Source organism: Tachysurus fulvidraco, chromosome 16, assembly GCF_022655615.1.
Source record: "Tachysurus fulvidraco isolate hzauxx_2018 chromosome 16, HZAU_PFXX_2.0, whole genome shotgun sequence".
In the NCBI taxonomy this organism is placed as follows: domain Eukaryota; kingdom Metazoa; phylum Chordata; class Actinopteri; order Siluriformes; family Bagridae; genus Tachysurus; species Tachysurus fulvidraco.
In genome coordinates this window covers 10,526,741-10,549,165 of record NC_062533.1, presented here as the reverse complement: position 1 = coordinate 10,549,165, position 22,425 = coordinate 10,526,741, and the positions used below count along the sequence as shown (strand labels likewise).

Sequence of the window (22,425 nt, the reverse complement as noted above, 5' to 3'; positions counted from 1 at the left end):
GTATCCACAACAAATTGAAACTTTAGGTGGAGGGGCTGCAACAGCAGAAAACCTCATTGAGTTAGTTACTGGTACAAAATCATCAAGAGCAAGGTCAAACAAAATCTCCAGATGAAGTAACTATATCTCTGATCAAATGATGAGTATCTCTATCTGTAGCTTGCATTTCCAGGTCATCGGTATTTACAAAGATTTGTATGAAGCTGAGCGTATTGTTGAAATCCTCTCTTTGAAGTTTCTTCTCACCACAACTGTAAACATGGGGGTGGATAAAGTACATGAGCAAAAAAATGCATCTGTTTCCACTCCTGTCAGCTGAGAACATGACTCTAAGAAATCGGACCGTTGAAGACTGGAAAAAGACCTGGAAGTTTTTGCCTGTCTGGCCATGCAGTCACTGAGATCGTTTTTTTCTTGTTCTTGCTCGATGAGTTTACACGTTGTTCTGTTTCAACAAGAATTGTTGGAGAAAATCGATTGAATTTGTGTGCACATGTTTCTAGTAAAGTGTTTGGTGAGACAATATTCATCAGAAAACATTTTTCTCTTGATGCAGTCTTACCTCTACCTGATCTGGTACACCACCATGTCTGTTTTGGGCCATTACAACAACTTCTTCTTTGCTGCTCATTTGCTGGATATTGCCATGGGCTTCAAGACTTTGAGAACAATCCTGTCTTCTGTAACTCACAACGGCAAACAGGCAAGTGTCTACCACCAGGAGGTGCATGCGTTCCAGTCTTTAAAAGCAAAGCATGTATAAGCAATCCTGAAATGGACATCTTTCTGCTCCTTATGTAAACAGTTGGTGTTGACTGTGGGCCTGCTTGCAGTTGTGGTTTATCTGTACACTGTTGTGGCGTTCAACTTCTTCCGCAAGTTCTACAACAAGAGCGAGGATGAGGATCAACCTGACATGAAATGTGATGATATGATGACTGTGAGTTAAGATTTAATTGATTGATTTGCATTTGGCCATAAATGATTATTTCCCAGAATTGGGCAATGACTATTTTAAAGAGAAAGTAGAAGATGAAAGGTTTGTAATAGGTTATTGATTTAATAATCAGATAGTAATAAGTAGAATGATGAACTGATCACTGTTTCTCCTCAGTGCTACCTATTCCACATGTACGTTGGTGTGAGAGCTGGTGGAGGCATTGGTGATGAGATTGAAGACCCAGCTGGTGACCCTTATGAGCTTTACCGCATCCTCTTTGACATTACCTTCTTCTTCTTTGTCATTGTCATCCTGTTGGCCATCATTCAGGGTATGTACAAATGATTAGCCATGACAAGAAAACAATCATGATTAAGAAATCACAACAGCCAAGTTGCATGCATGCTACTGTATGATTTCTATACATCAGAGAACATTGGAGAATCCCGAAGATAAGGATAGGGACGCATTGAGATGATACTGGCCTAAATGCTCTGGATATTTTCTGAACCACTGATGCATTTTATTCTTCCTTACTGATGTAACACAGATCTTTCACATGTACATATGTTGCTTTACATAACCAGCCAAAAGAACCTTGCAGAGACTCACCTTTGCTACTCAGAATGTCAGCGTTAAATCAGTACATCGACTGAATCAGTACATCATTCCTGATATTTTTTTATCTATCCTGAGTTTATACACGTATCAAAGAAATTAATGAATCATGTCTTTTGAATTTGCTTTATCATCTGATAATTGAGCTTTCATTTGTATAGAACTGATATTTGCATTACATATCAAACTAGGTTTAATCATCGATGCATTTGGCGAGTTGAGAGATCAGCAGGAACAGGTGAAGGAGGACATGGAGGTGAGTGCTTTATTTTTTTTAGGACACAATGCTGTTCAAATGCTTTATCGGATTGCTGATTAACTTAATACACATGCTCATTCTAGTGCATTATTGTTTCTACAGTACAAGAACTTAGACAGTGTAATATTTAATATTAGTGAATATTTTAATATTTAATATTTAGTGAAGCTAATTTCCTATACAATCATGCTCAGTCATGTTCCACTCCTTACCCAACTGATGTGAAGACTGATAGTTTATTATATATTTTTGCTTCTCTATTAGACAAAGTGTTTTATATGTGGGATTGGAAATGACTACTTTGACACCACACCGCATGGCTTTGAGACTCATACTCTACAAGAGCACAACCTGGCCAACTATCTGTGAGTTTACAGCCTCCATCATGCCTATACATGGACAAACAGTCCCTCTCTGTAAATGTGCTGATCCTGAAATGGACAATTGGTTAAAATAGGAAGCAATTCTAAAAGGGCATTTTCCACTTGACTAAGCCTAACTTTCAATGACCCTTTCATTTCTTGTTTCTCCTTTTCACAGATTCTTCCTGATGTATCTCATTAATAAAGATGAAACTGAACATACTGGTCAGGTGCGTTGATGTAATAAACCACTCCTCTTAAAAAAAAAAGCAAAAAAAATGACAAAGATTTTGCCATCGTGTTGTTCTCTTTCTCCACAGGAGTCCTATGTATGGAAGATGTATCAGGAGAGGTGCTGGGACTTCTTCCCTGCCGGAGACTGCTTCCGCAAACAATACGAGGACCAGTTGGGCTAGAGGGACTGTAAATGCCCTTTACCCATATGCTAATGAGATTAGAACTCCAACCTGACGAAGAATTCAAAACTAGTATAAAACATGCTGCTGATGATACGTTTAAAAGCACGACTACGGGAAACGGTCTACTACCACTTATTTATGACAAAGACATTGAGCCACAAATGTGAAATGTAAAAAAAAAAAAAAAACACAGACAAAAACAAACATGGTGCCAAATTCCTACCTGTCAAAACATGACGTTTAATGATCTTAAAGAACTCCCAGGTTCTTTTGACATTTTATTGCCTTTTATCTGCTTACACTGCACAGTAAGCTGTGAGAGCACACACCTGAGGAACATGTTATTTAACATAACGCTGTGAGAGCACACACCTGAGGAACATGTTATTTAACATAACATAAAATTATATAAACACACACAAAACAAAAAAAAAGAAAAAATACAACATATCAAATAGTTATCAGTGAATGCTAGTCAGGACCATTTGGTCCACTGTATTTCACATAATGCTAACAGGAACTCATCAGCCACTGATCATTACTAGCTGAAATATTTTTGAGTGAATTATTCCTTAGACATGCTGAGTAATGAACAAATATGCACAACCTTCTTTTCTTGTTATTCAACTAAAGAATGAACATTTATGGTGTAGAATGTGCAATGCCTTATAACGTAGTAACGCAACAGGCGGCATGCAGAATGTCAAAATACAGAGCCCATTAGATTATTTAATCGACAAAGTGCCTTATGAAAACAACTATGCAAAACATTTTTGTCCCTCCTCATATGTGTAGCAAGCCTGTGTTTTAGATTAACTTACCTAGATTAGATTTGTGGCTTTATTTAGAATTTTAAGTAAAAATGCACAACTGCGATTATTTATTTTTTTTGCTTTCTTCTTAATAGCCAAAGCTTACAAGCTTACAATCTCTGCTGGCATTAAAGGAAATCGATATGACAACCCAAAGCTGAGAATTTAGGGTAACACTAACAGTAATAAGACAAAATTGTAAACCATTACTGTTTCCCCATTTCTATGTATGTAGAAGCTTTGGTGCATTGTGTTTCATTTGGGAGAAGAGGACAAAAACACAATAAAGTGATCAATGCAATAAATCCTGCCTGTCATTTGCTGCACATTTACACAGCTCATAATCAAGACTGCACTGATTCACACCACACATACTGTAATGGCTACTGACTGAAGACATATGCCTTCATCTATAAGGCATCGACACACATTAACAGCAGGTTTGTAATCTATTCAAAGATTCTGATATCAATGGGAGCTCAGACATGGGATCCTTAAGGAGGCCCTTTCCGACATGGAGGTTCATGTTCATGCCTAGAATTGCTTTTCTCTCAGTTATTTCTCTCACACAAATATTTTGCTCAGTTATTTAGGAGATCATGCTGTCTAGCCAGTCTTCGAGATCTTCCTCAGTCATCTCTTGCTTTGATTCACTGAGCTCAGATTTCTGCTGCAATTCTTCAGACTTCTGCTGGTTCGGCTTTGTCTCTTTTTCAGTTTTTGCCGGGTCCTCGTCAACCACCTGTTGTTCCATCTCCTCTACCAGTGGTGCAGCTGAAATGATCAAATAATACCAAGACAAATCAATAATTATGTAAGGAATAACACACTGAGTTGGGCGGAGGTGAGCCTGAAACTGATTCGTTACAGGCTCACCTCCGCCCAACTCTGTGTTATTCCTTACATAATAACATAATAAGCGATCCCAAATTTTATTTTATTAATTAAATGTCATGATTTCGTAACCATTCACAGTTAGATTTAATGTGTAGAAGCTACTTGAGGTTAATACAATAGTTTACTGTATAATAATTTTATTGGAGCTGTTGTATAAATGGCAGTACTCAGATGTGCTAATATTCAGTACAATAAAATGACTATAAGCACCAACACCTTCTAACCAATAAGATTTGAGAATTGAAGCATGTTGTGTTATAAGCACATTTTAATGCATCGGTGTGAGCACTCACCTTTCCCTGAACTAACAGGTTCTGACTCTACAGAGTTTGAGGTTATTGACTCAGCTAGAGAAAGGCATATGTCAGGTTTCTGTAATCCCAGAAGTTGTTCCAGCTCCTTTTCAGAATCATCCTCAGGGCTGATCACTGCAATGGAGGTGTGGGGGCTCACGTTGGGGCCTCGAACAGACTGGACAGGCTGCGATCCACATGTGCCTGGCCTGTGACCCGACAGTACTGGTGCAGGAGGCTTAAAGCCACTGCATACGGGACCCACTTTGTTCAGTACCGTCATTGATGGGAGATCTACTGGGGTCGACTCCTGGTATTACAAAATAAACTCGAAATAAGACATTGAATAACTGGTACTTTATTCTACCAAAAAATAAAACCTGTCTTTACTTATTTTTTTAACCTGAACAAGACTAGGCTCCAAGTCAAGCCTCTGGTGCAGTGGCAGCTCCTGAAGAGTCCGAGCTAACGCTTCCAGGTCTACAAAGAGAGCAGGCACCTGCAAACAGAATCAGTGTCAGTTTGACTAACAACATAATTAAAACCGAGACATTTAGGGATGCACAATTAGTCACTGGGACAGCCTGAGTCACTAAGAAATAAGAAGATAGCAAGAATGAACATATAGAGTAAGGGACAACAAAAGGCATGGTTTCTGGTGATGCGTTAATTAATATGTAGACAATGTGAGCTAAAGAAAGCACTGCTGTTCTCATTAAAGGTGTACATCAGGGCTATGATCCTGTGGGACCCAATACACGCCACATTAATGAACATCAGAGTGCTGGATGAAGTGTGATACTGTGTATACTGTACATCTGAGTTCTACAAACAATAAATTCAGACTGACAAAAATCCTAGTTGCCGAAATATTCATTTGTAGTAAAGATATGAAAAAACCTTACTATGTTATAAGGTTAATTACTTATTTTACTGTTAAATAGCAAATATATCAAGTAAAGCTAATCGGATTAGTACCTGATTAGTTCCTAGTGAATCCACCTCCCAGTCTTTCTCCTCGGAAAACCTGAACTGAGTGTAGGAGTCACCTAAAATGGGAAAAGAAAATGATGATTAAAATAACTGATATCTTATGTAGATTTTAAAAAAAAATTATGAATAATTAAAAATACACTTAATAAACCTCCACCATTTCTCATGTACATGTTTCTGTGAGAGTTTGGACCCATAACTGAGGACTGAGATTATTTTCAAAGCATTCAGTGACCCGTCCTGCCATGTGAATAGGGGCGGAGTCAACCTGGAAGAGACCACGCCCACCAGAATTTATAGGAACTGCCCAATATATACGCTTGTTATTAAATAAATGTAGTATCGAACAGTAAGAATTCTACAGCCACACGTTTCTTGTCTTCATTTACAACACAAAGCGACCTCCACTCTAGAAAAAAGGCAGTAAGAGATGACAGCAGGAGAAAGACACAGCTGCGGTGTCACACACAGCTGTGCGAGTGAAGAAGAGGATGTGCTGCAGATCTCACTCTGCGTGTGTATGAGCCTCAAAAACAGGCTTTCAGCTGCACCTTGCTTGCCAACTGCAGTTGGTGATGTTGCTTATAGAGACGTGCAGTGGCAGCAGGGGGTCAAGTGCACACAGCGCTTACACGCCTTTGCCTTTTTAATGTTTTCTACATTTTAGGAGCATGTTATTAAAGTGGTTGGTAAGCAGAAGACAAATTAGTGTCAGTGAAATAGAAAAAGAGTGGGCATTCTACCAAGCTAGGCAGCCAGATCGCTCATGGACATTATTTTATTCGGGTTTGTGCTGCAGTCAGATTAAGTCTGTTTTCTCTAGAGCCTGATTTTGTTTAATGTTTAAAAAGGAACCGGATATACTGAGATGTTTTCTGTGTGGTGTCCATTTATTGCTTGGTACAATAAAAAATATTTTACTCCAGACAATAAACATGATCCTAGCGTACGTACACATGTAGGTGGGTGGGTGGATGGATAGATATCATTATACCATATATGTCATACTATAAGAAAAAATTGAAAAACAAACTGTTCATTGAAAGGTTTGAGATAGTGAACACAATGTCCAATAATGTAGTTGCATTTCAGTTAAATCACACCATAATGACATTCTAAATATCCCGAAACTTGCAGCTACTTGCAAGAGAACCCATAAACTAGGTCAATATTAATTATAGCTCTCTCTGATGCTGAATAACATGAGCAAACGTGTTTAAATACAGAATCTAGTTCAACTTAACACTTTTCCCCACAAGCAGTGCTCACAAATGTAATCTGCTAAAAGTAATTAAAGTGCTTGCTGCACTGACAATAAGTAAAAAAGCGTGTGTGCGTGTGTGTGTGTGTGTGTGTGTGTGTGTGTGTGTGTGTGAGAGAGAGAATTAACACACACTTCTTCCACAAGGCAGAAGGATCCCAAAGGTGGGCTTGATAGCACACTGGAGATTTTACACGTCTGGTCATTTGTTCACCACTGAGAACACTATTTACTAACATTTCCTGGACATTCCAACAGCTGTGGATCACTAGTCATCTCTGATATCTGCCTGAAAAGAGAGAGGATGCTCTGCAGGAGTTAAGGAGACACACAACTCGGCCAGGACGTATTCACATCTCTGCCATCTGGCAAAAGCAAGCTGAGCATCTTGTCCAGCACCAGCTGCCTAATGGACAGTTTCAACCTCCAAGTCATCACATTTCTAAATGACACATCCTTTCCGATTCACTTCCTGCACTGACACTTTAAACATTCTTTAAATTTGGATTTAAGAAATGTTGCACTCTCGGATTTATTTTAATGTCTCTTTGCATTGTTTAGGAGCTGCAGGTTTTTTTTGTTGGAACAGCTTGTCTTGTTATTAGACTTAATATGATCTACTGAATCTGTTTGATATTCCTCTTAATATATGCTAATGTTTAAATATAGCCTCAACCCGGAAACCCATTTCATTACTTCTCTACGTATGTGCTTCCTAAATGCACCTTTGAAATCTAGCCATGCTCTGTTTTATTGAATAAAGACAGGCAAAATTAGGGCTGGGCGATAAAACGATAATGATATGTATCGCGATAGACGATGTGATCGATATCAATAAAAAATGTGTTCGATAAAAAGTTCGATATTTTTTATTCTTTTTTTGTGGGAAAAAAGAAAATGCCATTTTTATTACCGTTCTTTTAAAAGGTAGGGTCTCCGATGTTTGAGAAATGCTTCAGAAAATGAGTCGGAACAAAAAAATTAAACAAAAATCAAAACAAATGTGTAGCCAATGAGCAGAAAGGGGCATGTCTTCTCAATATGCGGCAGAGAGAGTGTTCAGGGTGCATGTGTGACATTGGCATAAAGCGTTTTTAACATTGGCATGGAGGATAAAAACAAAGAAAGAAAGCAAAGAAAGGCTTATGATAAGGCAAGAAGTAGGACCCATGTTAATATAGGATCAGCTTTCCAGCGCTGGAGAGAACTGAAGGAGCAGGATGTTGGCTGAATATTCACAGATTGGAGTTTCCAGAGTCAATAACTCCTGAGCTAAACGCTGTTACTACACAAATAACACCTCTTTTCTATCGTAGTAATGTAGAGAGGCAGCTACAACCGTGTTTTGCTAGTAACAGTGTTTAGCTCAGGAGTTATTGACTCTCAATATGGGGCCAGATGAGCGAGGAAATTGTAAATAAAAGAGGAAAAAAGTCAGCTTGCCAGTATGGCAGTTTTTTGTATATTATAAGTCTGACCGTAGTCAGAACAATGTCGTCTGCAAATTATGCAATAGCACTGAACTTGCACTAAATTCTCAGGTTTCTCTATGTTTATATTTAACACTTTGCACTATTTTATTACACTTTATTTCTTTAAGCATCTCTTACATTTTGCACCTTAAATGTTAAGAGATAATTGTTAAGTGTTCATTGTGACTTTAGACTTATGTTTACATTTTAATTATTTGAGTTTTCCTGGTTGTTGACATTACTGTCTTAATAACTGAGGGGATTATGATCAGAGGAAGGTTAAGTTTAAAATAAAAAATGTTTAATTGTAATATATTTTTCTTCTGGTCCTTATTTTAAATGGGTCATAAAAATATCAATAATTATCTATATCGACCGATATGAAACACTGATATTGTGATACAGTTTTCAGCCATATCGCCCAGCCCTAGGCAAAATCTATATTAAGCTGGTTTTAAGAAAAGATAGACAGTGGGATCATTTTCTAGTCTTAAAGCCTGGAAATTAGAGCAGGAAAACCTCTTAAACCAACAGGGACCCAGAAAACCAATCTTTACTGTAATCTTCAAAGAACAAATAGCATGAAGATAAGATACTTCATGATTGTAGGGCAAATGATATGGCATGGCTTGAAGAATAATTGCTGCTCTCACGGGCAAGGTGTCTGAAGGCCGGACGATGAAACGAACAAGTGGAACAGAACACATGCGTTCAGGGAAATAAACTACCCTTAAAATGACTGTTCCAGTGGACTATGCTTAAGTACAGATGAAAGCATAATGGCCCATTAACACAGCGGTTACAACTCATACCGATCATCAACCAAATGACACTGTGCCATTGCGTAGGCAGTCGAGCACACAGATGCTTTCCAATTATTTTCTTTACCGAGGAAAGACAACACCAACATTCACACACTGACACACACACACTTTACCTCAAGCACTGGTGAGTACTGCTGAATATATCTGCTTATGCAATAGAAATCTTTTCATTTTACCTGTTAAGACTACAAAACTATATCACATCGCAGTATCCAGGATAATTTGTTCAACACCAACAAATCTATTAAACTTGGCTATGGCTTTGTAACATTTCTCAAGATCAATTCAAGGTCAGGTCAATTCTCCTGTGTTAACATAATCTGTGTACAAGGCTGTAACCAGTTATGAGGACAACACCAGTAAAGGGCAGAAGTGTTGATTACTTATTTGTTTGTTGGATTGTTTGTTTCGATGTCCGGATAGCGTAGTGGCAACATGCATCCTACGAAGAAGAAAGAAATTTGTATTCCAAAACCCAATCAGTATATCTGACTGATACTCGAGTAATACAGTTAGATCTAAACTAAGAAGACTTTTAAAGCAATTTTACACAAAAATATTTGGACAAAAGCATTGTGGCTTCATTAAAGATTGCAGTTCTTTTGTTTTGAAAAGACTTCTTGGGAACATTTAAGCATTTAATCATGAAGTTTCTGTAACATTTGTAGTTGCGTTTTCTCCAAGTTAACGTCATCATTTGTAACTGTGACTTAAGTGTCCAACTTTTTTTGAAGGTGTAACTATACATGTTTTCTGTTTTCTCTGTACTAAGAATCATTTCGATATAGTTACGCACTGTAATTTAACATACATACGAGATTCAGTGGATACAGAAACAGCTGTCAAATATTAGGGAAATCTTTATTAGATTTTAAAAACAGTTTATGCACCCCCCCCAACCCCAATAAAATAAAATAAAATAAAATCTCTAGGCAAGTCCTTTCTTGTCTAATCTGGGAGCGTGTTGTAGTTGAACTTGCTGTGCAGCAGCCATTTTATAGCAACCTGATGCAAGTGATTGAAGGTCCAGCTGGTGAAGCAGACAGAATCAGGGCTGCATCCCATTGCCTGAGAGTCAAAAACCTGAAAGAGGTCTACTCTCCTACAGGCACACTGTCACCAGCAATCATTCACAGTACCTACTCCTCGCTGCAGCACACATGGATGCTCAGACGTCTCGAAGTTTAGCCAGCCGTGAAACGAGGTTAGCCAAGGCACAGACGAAAGGCTGTGTTAGTGACACCCAGACTACCACACCCATCGTATCAGGACTGAATCTGGCACGAATCTTTCTGAATAAAATGTTCTGCTTGCATTACACGGTCTAGCTGTAGAAGTCAGTATCTCATTTCCTCTATTACAAATTCAAGACCATCAATAAACTACAATCCTGCTCATGTACAGAACCAGACTCAGACTCACTGTGATCTGATACACAGCGTTAGTCGGGTACTTATTCACTGTACACTGTATGCACTGTATGCAGAATGTATGCAGACAGACACCTGGGTTTCCACAGACAAAAGGCAAAAAAGTACACAAGAGCCACAAAGTATCCAGCCCTAGTCTTTGTGTTGTGTGGCCTTTGACAACACTGATCATTTCCTTCCCATGTATTTTCATCGTCTATTAACTGTGTGCTTGTAGCCTTAATTTCACCTCATTGATCTACTCAAGGTTTTCCTTTGATGGGCAAAAGATGAAGCTAATTACAACGATGAGCCTGACAAAAAAAGGACTGTCCTTTTGAGGATAAAAAAGAAATAAATAAAATCACACACAAAGAAACGGGTGAAGGAGTAATTTTCATCTTTTCATATTTTTTACACTTTCATCTTTAATTGTCTTGAAGAAAAATGATTAAAATTAACAGTATTATTTCAAGACACACCAACATCTATAGTGGGATTAATGCTGCAGTAAACATATATTCAGAATACTTTAGTCTTTACATGGTGACAGCTTTTACTTAAACAGCTTCTGATTATTTCAGTATTCAGCACAGTCACAAACATTTCAAGACAGTTCAGCTCAATTGAACAATCAATTAGAAAGCTTTGACAAGTAGAAAAGTATTATGATGTCTCCAGAAAATTGGACAAAAACTGTAACAAACTTCACCATGTAGCACAATTATTTTAGCATTTTAGGTTAAAATTGTGTCAGATTTTCTCTTTTGAGTGAAATCTTCAAACTGTCAGTTCTAGTTTTAGAAAGTTTTTGTTTAGTTTTTGTTTCGATTAAATACACTGTTGTTTCGCTTATGTTTCGATTAAATACACTGTTTTATTTCCATTAAATACACTGTTGTTTCGCTTAAGTTTCGATCAAACTGTTTTATTTCATTTTTGCTTTGATTAAATACTCTGCTTTATTTCATTTAAATACACTGCCCAGGTTTTATTATTATTACTATTATTATTATAATGGTGCTTCATGCTCTCACTAAACCTGACATAGAGGAAATGGACACTTTACTGTTCTTTTTGAGCTATAGTTTCTGTATGTTTTTATCATTTATCATGTTTTTAAAGCTGGGAAAAATCTATTTTACACTGGCCTGTTTAAACCAACACACACATACTGCCAGAAGTAAACTAGATCCCAATACACAGGAGTTGCTTGGATTGTTAGAGACTAGCAATTTATAACTCACATGTTGGCTCACATTGTGTTGGTCTTTAGTGTAAATGGTGATTCTGTAGAGGTCTGATTCCAAACATAGATCTCTGTATATGTGTCATGATGAATAATATTAGCTATTGTAATGAGCATAGATTTTACATTGTTCACAACTACTCTAATTCTATTGGGTGTCTAAAAAAAAGCAACAAAGGATTTAGCTGCACCTGGTGACTTTTTATAGAATTTTACAGCCATAATATTGAATCATTTATAATTGAATTATTTTTTTAATTAAGGCTTGGTTTAAATAGATCATTTAAACTGATTGCTTTCACTTTGGTTATGATTTTGTTTTTGCTTGATTGAACACTGGTTGTTGTTGTAATGATATGTACAACAACCAGGAATATTAGCTAGTACTGCTGCTACTAATCCTGATTCAGCAAATATATTAGATTTGATCATGTGGTCTGTCTTACTGCAAATGTGTGACCTCAATAAACCCCACATACAGAAGTAAACACCACCACCAAAAGATCTTTGGGGACCGGTCAATGTGTGATCTAAATATCAGATCAAATAGAAAGAAGAAGCCTCATTACTCTGGGTTGTCATTTCTAGTCTTGGTCTACTTTCTCTCTTTACAGCAAACTATTCCATAACACCGAAGGTGACAATCACTTTTTCCATCAAACTCAAGGAGTCATCTATCTCAGGTCCTTTTGTTATTCTGGTGTAATAGTAGCAAATATTCATCTCGGTTAATTCAGCTGAGATCTGCAAATAACAGAACAATGGGCTGGTCTGGCTCTGGTCCTAATTACAACTCACATCAACCCTTGAGTTTTATCTCTCCTCCTCCATTTTCAGTAGCTACATGACTCTGACTATCCTAAATGATGACGAACAGCCCAGTCCCTGTGGGAATGATCCCCTCCCTGCCACTCAGCTACATATGTGTACTCTACACACACACACACACACACGCACACATGCACTGATGCACAGCTGAAGTGCGTAGAGGCTACAGCAGTAGCAGCAGCAGATGAGCACCTGATCACCTCCCTCTACTGCCAGGGAACATCTGCTCCAACCCCTCAGCATTCACCATATCTATTCAGTCTTCATATATTGTTTCTTCAGTATTTTTTGCTTTCCTGCATTGAAGGATGAAAACTGTGAGGTGTAAGAAAAGGGATATGCGGTGGGATGAAGTGAACGGTTTGGTGGACTTTTCCGGTTGAAGAGTTTCAGGATGAAGATGGTGTGTGATCAATACAGAGATGAACAGGCAGGGAGTGTAACTGGACACAGACAATAGTGAGTACGTGTTCTTTTTCGTTTGTTTGGTTTTAAATAAAGTTCTCTCTTTAGCTTGTAGTCGAGAATGAGTCTCTCTACATAGCATTTTTTTTTACACAAAGGTGTATGAGAATGTGTGTGACTGGCAAACAGTGTTATTCTTTTTGACTGCTATTTCTTTAGACACTCAGATGTGAGAATACCATACCATTTTAGTATTTGAAAATTGTATGATTTTAGACCAAGTCCATGAAAATGTCATCAGAGCACATGCTTTAATTAATAGAGGAGATTAGACATTAAGAAAATCTGACCATTGAACATGGTCAATATCAAAAGCACATGCACTTATAGTACACTTTAAAACACAATAGTGAAAAATAAATCTTTGATTATTAATCTTAAATCTTATTTTAAATCTAAAAATAAATCTTTGATTTATTTTAGATATTTCTACATTTTGGTTCTTAGTTTAAAAATATTTGAAAATATTTAAAAACCTTCATTTATCATACATTTTAAATGGAAAATCTGAAAAGATTTTCTCTGGTTTTGGATCTCTCTCTCTCTCTCCCTCCCTCTCTCCTTCCCTCTCTTTCGCTCCCTCCCTCCCTCCCGATAATCAGTTTTATAGACACAAAAAAAAAAACACAAACTTTTTATATAAGTTCTCAGGCAAACAATAATAAGATTAATAGCTGTCGAAAAGTTGGTGAACCAACACAACATTATTTACAAAATAAATTATTAGTAATCAGATAATAAATGAGTGATTACCCATTCAATCACAAATATATTAAAAGATGGAAATCCAGTCATTTTGGCCTGATTCATCTCCACATTTTCTCCATGGAGATGCAGCCTCATCCACACACACCTTTCAATACTGAATGTGTCTTTCGGTCACGTCAGAGGCACTTAATAGCCAAAGCCATTAAGCAGACCATTGTCCTGAGCGCTCTACCCTTAGCAACAAGGCAACAATTATATGAGTGGTTTGGGTAACACTGCTGAAATGCAAACTACCCTCCAGAAACAATGGAATTTCATTTTGCTAAATTTACCTTTCATCGCAGAAGCAATGGCTGGTTCAAAATCGACTTTTAATTCACCCTCGAGAGACATGTCTTAAATGGTGTTACTTGCATCATAAATCCCTTGGTGCTGTGACACCATTTAATTAAGGGGCTGCTGATAGAATCACAGAGGAGTGTTTCCTGGTAAACGGTCTGAATGTGCTCAGTGAAAAGATCACCGTGTCTCCATGCAACAAATTCTCCATACCACAGGAGAATGCCTACGACAGCACAAATGTCTTCAGATCAGAATTTAATTATTTCAAAGTCTTAATTTGGGCTTAAATAAAAAAACTCATAGGTTGTTAGGAAAGACACAACGTGATGCTGAGGGAATCCTTTAAAAACAGTATGAAAGTAAATTATGCTTGAAGAGTGAATGCCTCTTTTAAAAGATGTTGTGTCCACTCATGCCTTTCGTCATCCAGAACTGCCTGTAATTAACCGTAATATCCAAATCATTTTAATTGACATTATGGACACAACAATGACCTGTGTATTAACTATAGAGCCCTGTTTTAAAAAAAAAAAACCCACAATTTGCTTCTTTTTCTGTCTTTGCATTTTGAAGAGCTAAATTTTCTAAATGCAATCTTGTTTTATCCCATATTACTGTGAAAACAAAGAGGAATATCTCAACTATTTGTATCTTGAATTCGAAAGCTTTTTACCTCAAAAGTATGCATATTTGATTTTCTATCCCTTGCTTACAATAATTGAAGCATCAAGCAAGCAAACCAATGCCATCCACAAGCTGTTGCATTCTCCTTCTGTGATGCTTTTCCAGGATTTGTACTTCTATACTGTACCTCATTTAGTTCTTGTTTAAATCATGGGGCATCTCCCTTCAGTTTCCTTTTGAAGAGGTGAAATGCTGCTCGGTTGAGTTAAGGTCTGATTATTGACTTCCTATTTTAAAATGTTTTGCCCCTCCAATGATCAATTTTTTGGGTTTGGCAGTGTGTTTCGGTCATTGTTTTGCTGATAAAGTTCCTTCCTATTATAGTGGATGCACTTCTCTGTAAATTGACAGTCAGACTGTTTCAGTTGACTTGATTTCATTCTGCTGCTACCATCAAGAGTTACATCATCAATAAAGATTAGTCAGCATATTCCAGAAGCAGCCCAAGAACAAGCCATGATGCTACCTCCATCATGCTTGACTTATGAGCTTGTATGTTTTGGATCATGAACAGATCTTTACTTTCTCTACACCTTGGCCTTTCTATCGTTATGGTGAGGTAAATCTTGGTTCCACAACTTTTGTAGCTTATCTCTGTATTTCTCAACTGGGGCAGTAGTGGCTCAAGTGGTTAATGCTATGGGTTGTTGATTGGAGGTGCTTTGACTTGAACTCTGATCCTTCAATCTGCCACTGTTGAACCCTGGAGCAAGGCCCTTAACCCTCTCTGCTCCAATGGTGCTGCATCATGGCTGACCTGGAGCTCTGACCCCAACTTCCAAAGTTGGGACCCACAAAATAGAATTTCACTGTGCTGTAAGATTTATATGTGATGACAAATTTCTTCTGGTCTATTCTTTATGAAATTCAATCTGACCTTCTGGCTCTTACGGATGATGGGTTTTTTGTATTTTGTGATATGGCGTCTATATTTCTGCTCTAGAAGTCTTCTTCAAATGGAATATTGTGAAACCCTGTGGAGGATGTTGGTGAAGTCACTAATTGTTGTTTTTGGTTTTTCTTCACAGCTGTCACAGTGTTCTGTAACCAGCTGCTGTTCTTTTCCTTGACCACCCTGTCCAATGTCTGGTGTTTAGTACAACTCTGGTTTCTGTTTTATAGGACAATCAAAATTGTTATATTGCCGATCCTTGCTGAATGGCTCCGACTGATTTTCAGTCTTCTCTCAGAATCAGAATAGCTTGCTTTTCTCCCATGAACAGCGTTCTGGTCTTCATGTTGGTTTATCCTTTTTTAATAACAAATGCAGTCTTCACCAAAGAAACCCAGAGCTCAAGAGCAGATCATAAGAATGAATAACTGGTTAAACAATCGGTCTAGCAAGGCACACCTGAGCACAAACATACGTCACATGTTCCAATATTTCTGATCGATTAAAAAAATAGGTCAGCTCAAATAAAAGGTTGCATTATTGACACATTTAGATGTCAATATCAGGATATGAGAGCTGACATTCTGACCTTTTGATTTCACATGCGAATGTCTTCAGCAAAGAACAAAAATTACCTGTAGCCTATCCAGTTTCCATAACATTTTCCCAACATAATTATTTTGTAGATAGGATGCCTCCACTTTCCTGACCCATAATTCTACCGTGTTCTTGGAGTGAGCACTACAGCCACTTCAAATCCCTGCTACTGAACAACTAACAAGAAAAGCTGCGATTCACAGTCAGAACAGCACTGTGAAAAACACACTGTTATGCTGGAAATGACCAGAGTGCTTGTGTCCAATTCCTGATTACAGTCACCATAGATAATGCCAACAAATTACGCCCACATTCAATTAAACAGACCGCACTAAATAGAGTGGCGGTTTCATGGCACAGGAGGTGACTAATTGTTCGTGTGGGCAAAACAAACACAGTCAAATAATAGGAATAAGAAACACTGTGTTTCTGTGGGTAGAAAATCGCTACTAAATACAGGCACTTCTCTCAGCATGCAATTGAGTATAAATGGGAAAGTGTAGCGCTAGATGTTGTCGAGAAGCAAAACAGTTTGATACCAAGATGAGAATATGAAGAGAAATGTGCCTTTAATTTGTGACAATTTAAACAGAATACTGTGAACTATGTGGGGGGGATATTAAAGAGATCTAGAACCCTAAAAATCTCTTATATAATACAGAAGTTCTGAATTCCCAATTCTGATGGGTAAGAAGGTGTTGTTTTGCAGATGTTCCACGGCATTTGACTGCACGATTGTCCACAGATTTTAAAAATATTCATTGTGTTTTCTATGAAGAACTCTACAACATATGGGATCCTTTTTAGAAAAAAACAAAAAACAAAAAACAAAAACAGTTCATGCAGTACCTCTTTAAAAAGCAAGAATCATTAACCACCCAAAGAACCCTCAAGAAGCATTGGGTGTTGGTTCACTGTACACTGGTACACGATGATATAAAAGTAGTCTATATAAAGTAGTTATACTGTAACGTCTTTTGTAAAACAAGTGAAAAGCTAGATATAATGTTTTTGTAATTCCACCTATACTGTTAAACACATTTACAAAAAAAATTATCTAGTTGGACTTCTTTTTATAAGACAAATATAAAATAAAACAGATCAAATTCGGTAAACAACTGAATATTTGGAATAATAACAATCTTAACAAAACCATCTACAAACTATTCTAGCTATTATATCTATAACTATGATACAATCTGGAAAGATGCAACAGCTGAATAAATTATTTGTACAAATATTTTAGAAAACTGACTTCAGGTCCAGAAATCAGTTTGTGTTTACATTTACATTTAAGGCATTTGGCAGACGCCCTTTTCCAGAGCGACTTACAGTTATCTTATTTATACAGCTGAGCAACTGAAGTTTAAGGGCCTTGCTCAGAAGCCCAGTAGTGGGAGCTCAGTGGCCTTAGGATTTGAACTGTGGTGGAAATTTCTTAAAATCTTAAGATGTTCATAAGGCTTTGTCCTTCTATGCTTGTACCCTGTGTGCGTCATGACCAGAGACTGACATCGTCATTAGTAGGATTTGTTAAGATTATGACAAGTGCAGTAGGGACGAGTTGTCCATAAACAATGTCCTATAGGTCCTCTAGAAGGCCTTGGCCTGGTCAGATTAGCTTGGTCAGGAGATGCATGAGATAATATTGAGCCAATGATTGATGATGTTTTGCTTTTACATATCTTCTGTTCTTCTTGGGTTCTGTCTATAAAAACTTGATGTAATCAGTGATCTTGGCCCTTCATCCCTCATGCTACATGTGGAGTGTTGGGTCACGAACTTCTGGTTAGTAGTCCAACACTTAAACACTGAGCTACAACTTCCCCCTAAGTGTTTGGACTTCCTTTTAGACACTACTCTCAGGCCACCACAGATCCTGCAGAGCTTTGTGAGTACGTGCAGGAATCATTCCAATCATGAAAGTGCCCAACTTTATGCAACTGTAAGTTACATGATGAAAACTGGGATCTTTGGGTCTGGGGTCACGCCATCAGTATCTCATACTGTTTGACTGTTTAGTTCTTGAACAAACTGCTTGGCTGCAGTACAAATGCAGCACTGGTCCTAGTGTTAAACTTCAGCATGAGCTCTACCAGAAAACCACAAGAGGGAGTTCAACACCACTGCAGGAAATCTTTACAATAAAAGAGACTAATAGTCCTGGTGAGTAGCCGTGTGGTTGTTGTGGGAACATGTTGAGGAAATGAGAGGCAAATTAAGCACAGTGGGAAAAAACACAACAAAAAACAAGCTTGTTTTGCTGTTAAATGTGATACCACATGATTAAAATAGATAATCGATAATAGATAATTGGCTATTTACAGAGACATCAGATCACTGATGAGCTTTTCAGGTGTGTACTGTAGATCAACCTTCCGACTGAATACATAATAAAAGTCAGGCAAAACGTTTAAAGATAAAAAAAGCCGGCTTCCTGTTTTAAGAGATGAAACAGCTCACATATCAGAATCTGAGACTGTGTGTAGCTGATTTTCATGTTTTGAAATAGATAAAATATTTAATACAGAGAATATAAAATAGTCCATTATCAGACAGAAAAATCTCTTCATTGTTACTATTGATTAATGGCATTTATGTTATAAATAACCTAAATAGGAAAAGTGTAAAAAAAAAAAAAACATAACATAAAACATAATTAACCAAATGAAACTAATGTACAATAGCAAAGTCCTAGTTAAAGGATAGGAATGTGATCAGTCTATAAAGAATGAACAGTTAATGCTTTCTAAACAAACACAAATACACACTAATCGTTTCTTCATTTTGTTTGTTTTGTCAGACAATTTACTTTCACGTGGTCAGATATGAAGCTTGTGAGACCAAGAAAGACCTTTATATAAATCTAAAGTTTTTTTTATATTTCTGAAGGAAAAAAAAGGAACTAAACTGTAGTAATTCCTGCAATTTACTGTACAGCAATTTCAATAATATTCCTGTGGTAAAGATAAAAATAAAAATTTTTTAAAAAAAAAATGATTTTACATAATATACTAATTATATGTACTCACAAGTCACATACTGTTCTTTAATCCTTCAACCTAAAATATCTAACTATTATTGTAGAGTATAGTGCATAATTTGTATGTTAGTTCTTCTACAGAATATTAGCAATCCTATTTTATATTCATTTTCACTCCACAGAACTCTCTTCCAAATCACATCCTGCTGTGCAGCAAAAATGAAAGCTTTGCCCAGGGGAATGTCTTACAGACTGACAGCCCACAGCAGGCTCTGGTGACTGAAATAATCCTAACCCGCTGTCGTCTTTATACCCTGGTGTGAGAGCATTCTCTCAGATGTGGCTCCACAGCAGGACACACGTTTTAGAGTGATGAGCAAGTCCAAAGTGCTTCACTTACCTGCAGAAGTCAGGAGAACGTGATAGTCTGTCCCTCTCTGCTCTGGAACATCATTGTTCACCAGCTCTTTCTCCGATTCCTCATAACGATCCCAGTTAGACTCCAGCTTTCTCCTGGAATAGATTGCTGGCATTTGGTCTTCAGTGTTTTCTTTGTCATCCTGTTCTTCTTGACCCTTGAAAAACCACATTCCACATTAAGCAGTAGTCGCATTACAGCAAGCTGTTTTATATTATTATTTCTAATGTTTAATTAGTTGTGGTGTAGTCCACTGGTGTACACAGTAACAATGCCACCTCACAGATCCAGTAGCTGTGATTTTGAGATTGATTAGCCATGGAATTTCTGTACTCTATGTTTTCTGTGGGTTCTCCAAATCTCTCAACTTACCGCAAACAATACACTATACAGTACAATTATTGTGTGTATTTTGTGAGTAACTAGTATTGTAATTCTACAATACACAATGCCTATTATGATGTATAGGTTTACTCACAACATGCCAGCAAAGCTGCATTTAAAAATGTTTAGTGATTTATTAAATGTTTTTAATCTATAACTGTCCAATTAATTAACCTGTGCTCATGAGATCCAATCTTGCCATTTTTCCCTCTGACCTCTCCTATCAAAATGGCTTTTCACTGTTGTTCACTCGATGTTTTTTCGAACATTATGTGTAAACTCTAAAGACTGTTTTGTGTAAAGGTTACAGAAGATCAGCAGTCTGTTGGCACATTTGACATGAACATTATCTGAATCTTTTGGGCTGTTTATTACTTTCTGCATTGTGCTGCTGTTATATATTTGGCTGATTACCTGCAAGAATGTACAGGTATAAAGGTGTTAATAATAAAATGGACTATGAGGTGAGGTGTAACCTCACCGAAAAAATTGCCTTTTCTGACCTGCTGAAATGTTTAACTGGTTTCTTTAATAAATAAACAAATGACAAAACCTGAAATGTGATAAAATAGAATGAACAGGGCAGAAATTTATCTTAAAAGGTGGAACAAGTACATAATACAGTGATTTAGATTGCTTAATTACATTTTGATTCATTTCGGTTATGTCGCGGTGAGCTTGCCTGTTCGGGAACCAGAATTTGATTCAGAATCAGGTTTATTTCGAGGTACTGTAGAATCTATATAAAAGTTGTCAGAAAATTTGTCAGAAAAGGTGACATTCCAGCTAAAGTCTAAAATTGAGTAAAGCCTGTGTTTATGCTATTAATAACCAAAAAATAACCTTTTGTTTCATTAATAAATAAATGAATAGGCAAATAAATAAATAAATAAATAAATAAATAAATAAACAGGTAAATAAAAACAATAAATAGGTAAATAAATAAAAAATTAATAGGTAAATAAATAGATAGATAGATAGATAGATAGATAGATAGATAGATAGATAGATAGATAGACAGATAGACAGACAGACAGACAGACAGACAGACAGAATGATGATATGGTCAATGGATGGTCCTTTAGCAATGGATGGCAATGTAAACAAACCTTTTTTTTACATCCGGTTAGTTAGCTTAGCCATTGACACACAGCCAGTTAGCACCAAATTCTAAACGCCCCTCTTGACAATAGAGACTACACCGCCTGTGGGGTTGTTATTTATTACCCTATAAACTGCAATACAATTCACAGTTAGAAATGCAGTCATGAATCAGAGTTTGAAGCTTGAACCAATCACTCACTCGGCGAGAAAAGTCGCCAGCAGCAGCCTCAGCAAAACCGCGGCTTCTTCCGCGATAATGGTCCCTTTTCCCTCTTCCGCGGTGATGGCCGCCTCTGCCGCGTCCTCTCCGGTCTCCAGAAGCCCCGCAGTCATCACCTCCGGCACTGCCGCCTCTTCTCCACTGCCCACCGCGTCCCCTGCTCGGTCTACCCTCCATCCCTGAGAACGCCGACACACACTGTAACTCCTGGGTGTTACACTAAAAACTTCCCCCAGTTTCCAAAAATTCAAGTTTCCACTCAGAAGCTGCACATAGAAATGTTTCTACAAACGTTAAACGAGATCGAAAACGTGGGTTATATATGCAAAATATACCTGTAAAATAAACGTTTATACACACAAAGTTGTTCATTAACCCTCTATACGTTAACCCTGTGCCACATCATGGGTAGCACTGAAATAATGGATGTTTTTTTTTTATAGGGAAACAAATGCATTAAAATTAAACCAGTAGTCTGTATAGTCAACTTTAACAAGCACGTGGAACAAGATTCAGTGCATGAAATGTGCATGGATTAATTATCTTCTTTTGATTGTGTTTGTCTCTGAAAAACTCTCTGAATTTTTATTTTACTCACCACTGCCACCACCACCACCACCACCACCATCATCATCATCATCATCACCATTATCATCTTCCTCTGCTTGTAGATTTTACACCCTAACTGTACCTACCTCCATTTTCACTCATGTCAACATCCTTGGGTGTCCTTTCTGCATGTAGGTTTGCACATAACTGTCCTCATCACTAACTGGCTTCTCATCCTCATCATCATGTTCTGGGAAATCTACCTCTGCTTTATACATTTTTGTTCTACTAATTCCACTGAACAAAGACATTACTTGATTATATTCATGGCTATAATCGTGTTATCTATTGTATGTGTCTAATATTTGAATAAAATCATGATCATCGTGATCATAACAGGGGATTTTGACTCTTATACAAAATGCTGTTTCTGAGTATCTCTG

At 37.3% G+C, this 22,425-nt stretch overlaps 2 protein-coding genes across 10 annotated transcripts in view; one reads left to right on the top strand and one right to left on the bottom strand.

Annotated features, from left to right (window-relative positions):
- ryr3 (ryanodine receptor 3) overlaps positions 1-3,715 on the top strand; it is a 75,937-nt gene extending 72,222 nt beyond the window's left edge. For all 9 annotated transcript variants that reach the window (XM_047801525.1, XM_047801522.1, XM_047801519.1 and 6 more), the window contains 7 exons: positions 557-703; positions 806-940; positions 1,115-1,271; positions 1,750-1,814; positions 2,082-2,182; positions 2,358-2,409; positions 2,500-3,715. In XM_047801525.1, the coding sequence (XP_047657481.1) occupies positions 557-703; positions 806-940; positions 1,115-1,271; positions 1,750-1,814; positions 2,082-2,182; positions 2,358-2,409; positions 2,500-2,595 (753 nt within the window). In that variant the 3' untranslated portion in view covers positions 2,596-3,715. The remainder of the gene's footprint in view (positions 1-556; positions 704-805; positions 941-1,114; positions 1,272-1,749; positions 1,815-2,081; positions 2,183-2,357; positions 2,410-2,499) is intronic.
- aven (apoptosis, caspase activation inhibitor) lies at positions 2,808-21,657 on the bottom strand. The gene is made up of 6 exons (XM_027166174.2): positions 21,413-21,657; positions 19,708-19,882; positions 5,579-5,649; positions 5,004-5,099; positions 4,601-4,910; positions 2,808-4,184 (listed from the first exon to the last, which is right to left on the bottom strand). Exons 1-6 carry the CDS (start codon positions 21,608-21,610, stop codon positions 4,000-4,002), a joined length of 1,035 nt encoding a protein of 344 aa, XP_027021975.1. The 5' UTR covers positions 21,611-21,657; the 3' UTR covers positions 2,808-3,999.
- Positions 21,658-22,425: the final 768 nt, after the last annotated feature.

Excerpts from the sequence above, each read along its gene's own strand:
- aven (XM_027166174.2), bottom strand. The coding sequence starts at position 21,610 with ATGGAGGGTAGACCGAGCAGGGGACGCGGTGGGCAGTGGAGAAGAGGC. Across the intron at positions 19,883-21,412 it reads CTGGCGACTTTTCTCGCCGA|GGTCAAGAAGAACAGGATGA; the intron begins GTGAGTGATTGG and ends TGGTTTTTCAAG. Across the intron at positions 4,185-4,600 it reads ACCTGTTAGTTCAGGGAAAG|CTGCACCACTGGTAGAGGAG; the intron begins GTGAGTGCTCAC and ends TGATCATTTCAG.